Source organism: Filicampus tigris, chromosome 18 (genome assembly GCF_054856515.1).
Source record: "Filicampus tigris isolate MCC_2025a chromosome 18, RoL_Ftig_1.0, whole genome shotgun sequence".
In the NCBI taxonomy this organism is placed as follows: domain Eukaryota; kingdom Metazoa; phylum Chordata; class Actinopteri; order Syngnathiformes; family Syngnathidae; genus Filicampus; species Filicampus tigris.
Window position 1 is genome coordinate 6,806,346 of NC_141234.1, and position 11,155 is coordinate 6,817,500.

Consider the following 11,155-nt stretch of genomic DNA (forward strand, 5'->3'; position numbering starts at 1 on the left):
GATTCAGCCTTCCACATTTTTTTATGTGGCCCGCTAAAGCAAAGAAAGTGTCTACTTTCTTGATGAATGGATTTGTTCTTTTCATTATGGCACAAAGCCTATCAAAGAATTGCAAATTTTCTGATGCAGTTTCCCAAGTATTTATTTTCAGCAAATTCCTTCTTAATAAAAGAAAATAATAAAGTGCCAATTGTGTATTACGTACAGAGCTGGGCAGTCCATCCCTGGACCGGACTGGTCGGAACCTCCGGCCCGGCCGGATGCCCATTTTTGGGGCGGAGGGGTGGGGGGGGACAAATTTTAAAAATGGCTGGACTAAGCATGGCCGAAAGTTGATTTTAGTTCAGCCCACTAATCAGCCCTCATGCGTGTGGACGTGCTCGCGAGGCGGCCAAAAATCATCTCAGCCTACTTGGTGAAAGGCTTCTTTTTAGGCTTCTTTCTACTCCCGCATCGGCGCGAGCGACAACTGCTGTTATAGGGATTGTGGTATTGCCCCCCCCGCCCCCTCTTGTAACGGTATGCCCCAGTTGCAGGTGGGAGGCGCGAGTTACGTGATGTGACAAAAAGGAAATACAAACACGCTTGAACGCACGTTGCTGTCTCACGTCTCTTCTTACAAAAACAGCTGCCGCAATGATTTACGTGACCAACGCATTGTGCTGTTGGCGACAGGGCTGCAACACATGCCACCACACACACATCAGGATTTGTTGCTGCTCTGATCGGTCCATTATGTTGCGATGACATACAGTTTCCCCACACGGAGGAGAGAATGCAGCACGCAGCATGTTGCAAAGCAAAACTAGTTTGGCAGTGTTGTGTGTGTAAAGAATTTACCTACCCACGCTCCCCCTTAGCCGACACCTTCCAGATCGTTTTCGCAATAAAATTAAATGCATCGTCTAGTCATCTCGGTCCCTTTATGGTTGTAGCAGGCACGATATGCATTATTGTCGCTGTCTTTTTGAAGCAACGCCCCCCCCCTATTTGTTTCAAAACAATTTGTGTCCACGAGTATATTCAGACGCTAGCACATCAAGGTGGAGTTCATGCACTTTTTCTGGCGTGCCCTACTTCTGGAAATACGGCATAGCAAACCTGCAGTGTATGCTTTTATTTTGAAGGCCGGGAAGGAGGGGAAGTGTGGAAAGTAAGTAACTCCGGCCGTCTGTTGGACCAAATAATTATACAATACGACAAATCCAACCCCGGGGCTCGCAATGCAAGTAAGCACACGCAGTTGGATAAGTACTACTGGCGCATTTGAAGCGTGTCCACAGCGGGTTTGAATAGTAAATTAGCCAGCTAAAAAAGCCTTTAAAAAGCCTCTGCCGTTAGCGTCCCTCCCGCAGTAAAGACAATCACTGAACCTTTTTTTGTTTTTTTGGGTCGGGGGGCGGAATGGGGCGGGGGCCGACAATGTTTATGAATATGGCCGGAGGGTCGCGGCCGGAAGGGTACCCAAGTCAAGGGTGGAGGGTCGCGGCCGGACCGGCAAAAAATGGTCAAATGCCCAGCTCTGATTATATAATAACATGATGAGGTGCTTATACTTGTACTATTTATTTATTTGGTTTGATTAACAACCCTTTGAGGAAAACCATAACTGTGATGTGTTCCAAAACTAAAAATAGGCTTGACACCCCCTGCCTTGGAGACTGGGCTGTCTCAAAGTCTATCTTCAAGAGGCCCAAAACACTGTCGGCGTGAGTAATAGCTCCACGTTCAGAATGACACACTAGAACATCGCTTCACGGTGTCAAAGTGTCAAGCACGGAGCCCATAAGCTTTGCAATCTGTCAGCGCTGAGGAACAAGTTTCCCGCTGGCCAGAGGGCCTCCAGATGTAGAATCCAGATGTCTTTTATCACTCTTCTGACTGCCAACACACATCGGACTCTCCGAATCTACTCGCCACCTTAAAAAATATACCACCTCCTCATGAACCGAGGTGGTTAAAGACTGCTGGGGATACTAAATAATGAATACAAACCCTGATTCCACGTGTTTTATGTCAGGCAAAGAGGAAAAGGATATGATGTTCCAACAGATGCCCAGCTTGCTGTTGATTTGGCAGCCTTGAGCATGCTGTCGCTCCTCCTCTAGCTGTTTGGGGTTAGTGAAGCGAATTGTCTCCTGGTCGGGCAGCGGCAGACTCTCAAAGTCAAACTTGTCAACCTGGATGGCCATCCTGGAGGAGAAACAGAGTTAATGATCTCATCTGTCACGCCTCTTAACGCACTGTACTAGAAACCAAGACAGAACAGAATGATTGGGGGGAGGGATCTATTGATGAGAACAGAGACGCATCAAAGCGACACAAAGAAAAAACATTGCAATTATCGTCTGGGAGCCTTTACAACAAAGCAGCAAAAATGAGATAAAGATGCTTCAAAACAACAGGGGGGGGGGGGGGGGGGGGGTTGACTGCAGGTCTTGCAGCAGGACAACACTCAAACAGTCACCTTTGAAGATTAGTGGCACAAGGCTTATGTCAATGACTGAAGTCCCATTTTCAAACAAGCACTGCTTTTTCCATTTTTCAAACATTGCACACACCAGGACTAAAAATACAACAAGGCAAATGGACACCGTCTAGCACAGCATGGGGGGCTGCTGGTCTTTCTGGAGAAGTAATTACCAAGAACGGCGCTGTTAAATTTACACTTCAAACAAGACCATACACTTAGATTAACATGAGAGAATTGTTTTTTTTTTCCTGGAACCTGCAACAGTCAGATGTTCATATCAAAGGTATACAGAGGGTTCTAGGTTCATGACAGAGTTCCATTCCTACGACGGCGACTTAGCCCAAATGTTTACGCTGTAGTCTATCATTAAGCTAAGGAAGCAGTTCAGTTATAATTACTGTAAAATTACAAAAAAATAGTCCGTATACGAAAAAACAAATAAAAGACAGTAAGCACTGACCATGCCAACCTGTACCAACATAAAACATAACCTTGAAACGTCATATGAATGGTACTTAAATGGAGGACCACCTGGAAGGACTGTTTTACTGGGGTCAAGTTAAGAAAAAAAAAAAAAATGTAAAATAATATGTTCTATGCGCAGCCATTAGTCTAAACAGACCATTGTGATTAATATTGCGTTTGTGGAATATGAATTCCGCAATAAAATTGACACGTTTTTATCCATTTCAGGGGCAGCCATTTTGCCACTTTTGAAGCCTCATTTTAAATACTTGACGATCATTTAAATTTGTCATGGCTATTAACAACACCCTTCTCTGTGGTGTCGATTTTAGAAGACATTTTCACCTTACAGGGACTTTAAGTAATATATTGTTCATTTCATTTTCTTTTATTTTTCAAGCCCATTTTGTGCAGTGCACTAAACACTATGGCTCAACTACTCCAGGCAGCTGGTATAGAAACAGAAGTTCAGAATCAATTAATTGTTCAATTTTGCTACAATCAACATTGTAAATTTAGTCAAATGTCAAGTAAAGCTAACAGGTATGATGAAAATAATAATGCTATCCCACATGAGGGACGAATTTCTTTCTACAGCTTGCCGAAAAGATCACCACCAACAACCTACTTGGTATGCCAAGAAAGAAGCGCCAGGCCAAAGGTTGCAGGTGTAACACATCATCGTCCCTTCCCAGCGATATGATTTTCAGGATTAGGTCATCCGCAGACCAATCTGGACCGTTACAAGACTTTTAATAACAAAGTGCATGCTGCAGAGTGTCCACCGAAGAACGTCTTTGCATCAAGTGCCGCGGTCGATTTCCCCTCCCCGTCTCGCCCGATAACACCTTTCATGAGCTTTTACTTCTTGGGCTCAGGAAGGCGTGTGGGGAGATTGGACAGATGAGTACTTAGCATCTCGATATTCGTACAAAGATTTTGCACAAACCAAAGCCAAATTTGCATAAATGTTGTAATTTCATTTGTCTATGAATACAGATAGTCAATTCTATTTTCTTGTCGCTGTGCCTGCCAAGCTCAGTGTGTTTGGAGCCCGTATCTCATTGGCATTTTCATGACTTCCAATGAGTTTTACGGCAAGCTAGAGGTGATTTGAGTCAGCTGAAGGCATTCATCAGCAGATCCAATTTTAAAATCATTATTCTGGCTATTTTTGCTGTGATGAAATCCATTCAAGGCAGCACCGTCTCACACGATTCACAGAACCGTTTGTTTGCCGATAGTCCTTTTCAAATGCAGAGGCGCTCCGACCTCATGATGTTGGGCAGGCACTCTGAGAGTTGGCGGGTGAAATGTTAACAATGAACATTGCACGTCAGCAGGCAACAGCTGCCACACAGGAATTGATGCACAATCGTTTATTTGTAAAATTAAACGTTGAAAAGGTAACAGACGCTGTGCATCTAAAATCATCTTTCTCCATTGAAATTAATGGAAATGCCATTAATTCTTTCCTGCCTCCCAGAAATCCCAACAAAAATAGGAGTTTTATAAATGTGTGGTCGAATGTTTTTAATAAGAAAACTTGCACTCTATAATACCTTCATACAGTAATGATGTAATTGACCGCATCAATTCAATGTGCTGCTACTCCTGGTATGTGCACCTTGGCCACCTAGGGGCAGTATGATAAATCACTTCATCTCCTCACAATAAGCCGCAGAAACACTTATTTTCTCTACCTCCTCTTCGTTGAGGATGAAGAATATATGCCTGTGAGTATTGTTACATTATCTACATGCTATTAGTTCAGATTATGGCATTTTTCTTCATTTATGGTCAAGATGTATGCGTGTGTGTCGGGGTGTGTGGGTGGGTGCGTGTGTGTGGGGCTTGGTGTGTGTGTGTGTGTGTGTGTGTGTGTGTGTGTTTTTTATAAGGCCATCACTATAAAATATTTTTAGAATTGATTATTCTGTCGATTAGTCCATCGAGTAATTTGACAAAATTAATTTGGCATTAAATTCTATTACCTTTTTTTCCTCCTTTCAGGAAGACTACAGAAACAATGGCAGTAAAGATTAAATGGCGCTAAATCACAACTATTAAAATAGTTCATTATTTGATTAATTTTGACACCTGTAGTTTTTTTGTACAAATATTTGCTGTTATTATGACTTCACTACTGTATCAGCATAGCGATAGAGTGCCACACATTCAGCCTCACATAGAAATTTGGGTTACATCATTGAAAGAACAGAGCACAGTGTGCACCGAGGACTGACTGTATTAACTTACTGTGTGTAGATGTGATTTGCAGCAGGTTATGAAAGTGCAACGTAATCTAATGATCGGGTTTTGCTAATTTCCGAGAAAAGTCGCTCACCGGGTTCCTGATGAAGCGGCCACACACTGATTTAGAAAACCACACACCTCGAAAAGCCGCACAATTCAGCAACATTGTGTCTGCCGGGCGTGACCCCTGACACTGTGCTTCTAATTACCACCATCTCACAATAATTTGGCAGTGATGCCGGTCTAATGGCAGGGATAACACTAGCTGAGAGGGTCGCTGGGAAGCGACCCATTGCTAATTAAATGTCGTGTTGCCTTTCGACCAAAAGTACATGATGATTATATCAAAGCATACAGGCTCACTTTCATTTCTGAAATGTTGCCACTGCCAAGCTGAAGCCGCAGATGGCAAGGAAGCACACGTTATTTACAGAATGGTGGAATTTCAGTTTGGCGAGGTGTTCTCATACTCCATAGGAAAACACAACGGATCACTATGTTCTGAGGTCGGGAGGGTTGAATCTGGGCTAAGACCAGTGGGGAATTTGCATATTCGGCCCGTGCTAGCATGGGTTTTCTTTGGCTTCCCCCTACACTCCAAATACATCAGCAGTTCATTGTCCTTCTGTTTGAGTTGCTGTTAGTCTAGATGTGCCCTGCAATTGGCTGGCAACCAGTCCGGCGTGTACTCCACCTCTCACCAAAAGTCAGCCGAGACAGATTCCAGTTCACCTGCAACCCTAGTGAAGATGAGAGCAGTATAGAAAATGGATAGATGGATTTTTAATATATATATATGATCCGAAAAATGCAGCAAACTGCCCCTTATAGTCGACTGAAATAGTGAGTAAGAACTGAATCCTAACGCAGCCCAACAAGGAATACAAAATGAGTTCCAAGCAGCATTTCACAACAACCCCTCTTTTTTTAATGCATCTTTGCTAAGAGGCGCCGATGTGTTAATGCCGCAGGGGAAGAAGCCGTGAGCTCGCAGAGTGTGCGTATGCATGTTTTCATTTGGAAAGGTTATTTTTAGCTCACGTGCGAGAGCTTCAGGGCGGAGATCCACGGAGGCCTATGCAGTGGCAGGCAAGAGCGAGTGTCTATTTTTAGACTGCGGCTGACTCCGTGTAACCCTTTGTTTGCGGCGGCCCTCCTTCCATCCCTGCCTCGCTCAAATATGCTGAGCTACATCCAAAACAAATCCTCACAGCCAATTACGGAACGCACCGGCGCGTCCAAGAAGGTTACTGTGCAGACAATCTTCTAGTGCGCCGGCTGTCATTAAAAGTGAGGGGCGGCAGACTATTACGAGGGCTGACAAGAGTGAGCTATTTCTGTTTGTGCTGTTAAAAGCCAGAAGGTTCTTCTGGAGGGGGGAGTCACGCGCAAGGGAGAGGCTTGACAAGTGTTGAATGGAGGCGATATCATGCAAGAAGAGCCACAGCTGCATTTCGAGTGGGCATTTTTTTATTTATATTTTTTTGCTGAAAATAAACAGTGACAAATAATACACGTCCGATCTGCGACTATTGCTCGGGAATGATGGCTTTGCCGCAGGGTAGATCAAATCACAGGTGATTGGAAAAGTTCCTGCTATCTATCAGTCTTCATGAATATTTCAATTGAATGGAGAAAAGAAGCAATTGGCAGTCGCACACCACGTCACGCCAAATGACTAATGTCAGTAATCTCTGACAGATGGGTTGACTCTCGGATAACAGTATTTCTTGGCTACATCAGGGTTCATTGTTTGCCCCTGTGTTATATTAGAGCAGAGAGATTATATGCCTGTGAGTGTTGCTGTATGCTCTGTATATGTTGCTGCTCCGTGTGTGTCAAAATAGTAATTGAAGGATAAAACCCTTTTCAACAAGTTGTTTTAATGCGGCCTCTACGTATTGCCGTTTATCACAGGTGGGTGTGGCACGTAGAGGGGGGGAAAAAAAACTCTTGATGGTACAGCACCTCCAGCAAACATCATCTCACTGGCACCAAAGGGGGGTAACGCACACCTCCGGGGAAGAAATTATCTCCCCAACATTTGCTGAGGAGAGAAACAGAAATTTCTGCCGAGCAAATATGACAAAGTTGGCCTCTGTGAATCCCTGGGAGACATGCATCACAACTGTCAGCTCTCAAAATTTCCTGAAGACATTGCTCTCCTAGCCTGTCCTCAGCATGCACAGGTTTTTTTTTGTGCATGTAATGAGCACTTCATAAATTTAAATGAGTGTGAGCAAAAGCGACGGGCAGACCAAATATCCTAGGGGGGGGTGGCGGGGGGCAGATAGTATTCATGTCCACCCGGGTCTTACTGAAGACAGACGGGATACCTGACTGCAAATACATTATGTGACTCTCAACCACAAAGGGTGAAGGTGGTCACCATGGAAACAAGCTTAGTTTGAAAAGCCCATGCACAGAGGCGTGGCCACCTGTGTGCGCACCCTGCTTAAAGAATAAGGAGCTATATGGAAAACAGAAAAGTTGCGGTTAACACCAAGTGGCCAATTGCATTATTTAAGCAATTATTTAATGTTAAATGTAAATGTGGGGGGAGTTTATTTTACTTATACAGTAGTTGATTTTTTAGTATTTACAATAATGCCAATATAATTATGTATATATTAGAGAAATTATTACAAAATTAAGAATAAATACATTTGAACTGTAAGGGTGGTTGTTTGTCTCTGTGTGCCCTGCGATTGGCTGGCAACCAATTCAGGGTGTCCCCCGCCTACTGCCCTAAAACAGCTGAGATAGGCTCCAGCATGCCCTTGTGAGGATAGGCGGTATAGACGAGGGATGGATGGATGGATGGATGGATGGATGGATGGATATGTATATATATATATATATATATATATATATATATATATATATATATATATATATATATATATAATTCACCTTGAACACTATAAAATGTCTATTGAATGTCATATTTCCCTCTCTTCAGACTCTGTTCCATTTGTGTAGCCAGGATAAAAGCTTCTGAGAAAAGACTGATTGTGGACTACTGTATAACAGTATGAAAAAATACTCCCAGTGGTAAAGACATCACAGCATTGTTTTGTATGCGTTCCACAGCTCCCTTACTCTCATCTATTTTTCTCTTTTAATTAAAACATGGTTGGGCAACTTAAATTTTGGAGATGGCCACACTTCTTCCATCAGCACTACTAGAGGGCCACATAAAACAACATACTTCCTAACCAGATGTAAGACAAAAATGCCATTTTAAACATGGACAAAATACATGCATATGTGCAAAATACCTTCTCTTAATAGGTCATTTATGTTGCTCCACCCTTTTCAGAAATAACACTTTCAACTCTTCTGGGAAGGCTTTCTCAAGGTTTCCAGCTGGCTTTACGGGAATTTTTGACCCTTCTGCCAGAAGCGTGTTTTGCAAGGTCAACACTGATGTTGGACGAGAAGGGCTGGCTGTCAGTCTCTCCTCCAATTCATCCAAAGGTGTTCTATTGGGGTTGAGGGCAAGACTCTGTGCAGGTCAGTCAAGTTCATCCACACAAAACTCTGTCATCCATGTCTTTATGGGCCTTGCTTTGTGCACTGGTGCAAAGTCACGTCGGAACAGTGCCAGGCAATCTCGCGTGCTACCTTCGGCTATGCCATGACCTTACCAAGTTTTGGAGCCAAAACTCCCATTCTGAGTTGCAGAAGACATACTGTTGTTGTGTTTTTTTTTCCTCCATCACACTAACATGGATGTGAATGGTTGTCTTTGGCTAGTCGCACAATTATGCACGTGGATGATTGACAGAATCATTTTCCCGGATTGTCGGGCTCAAAATCCTACCTTTGCATATCCAGGATACAAAGACTCCAGAAAACATCTTGAGCCTGACATCTCATTCATCACGAGTCAGGAGCAAAATATCAAATGACATGGCGGTGCGACGTGCAGTGAGAGGGACATGTGAGGAGTCATGAAGGGAAACGTGGCTCACCAGATGGCAGAACTGTGAGCCTATGACCGTCTTTCGCTCTGTATGCAAAATCCTGTACCTTGTGCTAGACCATTAGATTTTTTTTATAATGAACTTGTGTTTGTCAAGATTTGAGATAGAAGCACTGATCATGAGTCGATAACTTCAATTTAAAAAAAAAAAAAAGTTTTCAGAGATGAGAGACACCGCTTAGTTTTTTGTTTTTTTTGTCACCAATCCACGCCTCCAACAGGCAAAATGTGAATACTACAGAGTGCACATATCTGCTGGTTTAATCACGATTTTAAAACCAGTTTATTCCTTTATATTACCTTATGACATTTTATGTTTTTATTCTAATATCTTACAATATAATGCTATTTGTCTTAACCCTTTTGGCCAAAGTAGAAAAATTGCACCAAGCAACATTGACCGTATGCCTTTATCTTTTTTTTTTCAAGCTACCTGTACAACCTGTTGAACTAGTCATATTAAAAGTGAATATTTTATTGAGAAAAATTCTAAAAAAAAACAGAAATACGCAACAAAAATTAGGTATTTTGGGGGGATGGAACAGATTGTTGCCATTTCAAATTGATTTGATATACTGTAGGCCTATGAGTACAGTGGTACCGCTACTTACGAATGTCTCTTCAAACGAAATGTTCAAGTTACGAAACACATCAACAGGAAAATATTGCCTCTTGTTACAAAAGAAATTTCAGGATACGAAAGGTAAAAACAGTATGGGCTGCTACTCGCAGCTCCAGAGTTTCCTGAATGCAACATACTCAAAGCTGCACTGCTATTGGCTATTGCCTAGCATCTTCCTGGCATCGCATTGGCTAAGAGGGACCTCTACCGTATGTGTCTATGTGTGTAGATAGACAGGTAGATAGATATATATGTGATATGTCTATGCAGCATCCTCGTCATTCGCCCCTCGGGCCATGAGGTGTTCCGATAGTTTTACGTGAATTAGAAACGAGGAAAAGAAAACAAGGAGAAAATCTTTTTTTTTTTTTTTTGTCCATACAAACAAAGCAAGAGATAATAGAAATGTATGAAAAAGGGATGCGTGTGGTTGATCTCGTCGAAGAATATGACCGTAATGTATCGACAGTGGCCACGTTATTAAATCAGTTTTTTACAAAACGCCAGGCAAAAACCACTTCTGAGAGAGAACATGAACCAAAGTGGGCAAAAAACGATGAGGACAGCAATTAAAAGGTAAACGACCATCATTTTTATTCTTTACTCTATTCTTTGTTTTTTGCATTATGCACAACTCTCATTTATTCTGCAATAATCTAATTGTAACATGTATTTGTTACATGTTTTGTCGCATTGTTATGCTTTATAAAACATTTATGTCTGGATATTGGGGGGCTTGGAGCGTATTAGGGCATTTACATGGAAAACACATCTCTACTTACAAAATTTTCTACTTAAGAAATTTGTTCCAGAACCAATTAATTTCGTAAGCAGAGGTACCACAGTAAATTGAGATAAGAGGTTGGTCACAGAACAAATTAAATTCATAAATTCACCTGGAAACTACTACGACTACTACAACTAATAAATTTGACTTAGGACCTTTTCTAGAGATGCAAATAAACTATTTACAACTAATGTAGTAAAGTTTCACTTTATAATGTCTTATGAATAAAAATATTTCAGTTTAGGAATCAAAAACCTTCAGATGGCTGTGTCAATGTCTGATTTGTGAACATATCACATTCGTGATTATGATTCAGATTAAGTAAACATTGCTTGAAAAATGGGGAAGTTATTTACTGAAGGCTTTATCAATGACAAATGACCAAAGCTACAGGTAGCCCGTCTGAGATTATTCACTGGTGACAGATGGCCTAATAGAATTTATATGACTCATAGACTTCTATATAAGCACGGATGATTGGTATCTTTATTTCAATTCTAGACATAACTTTCACTGAAAAAATTTACCACAATACCCTTACAGCTCTGTTGCATTTGGTTCTAT

At 41.9% G+C, this 11,155-nt stretch overlaps 1 protein-coding gene across 5 annotated transcripts in view; it reads right to left on the bottom strand.

Moving 5' to 3' along the window:
* The window catches only part of trappc9 (trafficking protein particle complex subunit 9), a 117,177-nt gene that overhangs the window by 43,136 nt on the left and 62,886 nt on the right, over nt 1–11,155 (bottom strand). For 4 of the 5 annotated variants that reach the window (XM_086015133.1, XM_086015131.1, XM_086015132.1 and 1 more), the window contains one exon: nt 2,040–2,193. In XM_086015133.1, coding sequence (XP_085871259.1) covers nt 2,040–2,193 — 154 coding nt within the window. Of the gene's footprint in view, nt 1–2,039; nt 2,194–6,953; nt 7,242–11,155 lie in introns of those variants that run through there. The other variant, XM_086015134.1, reaches the window with a different exon arrangement.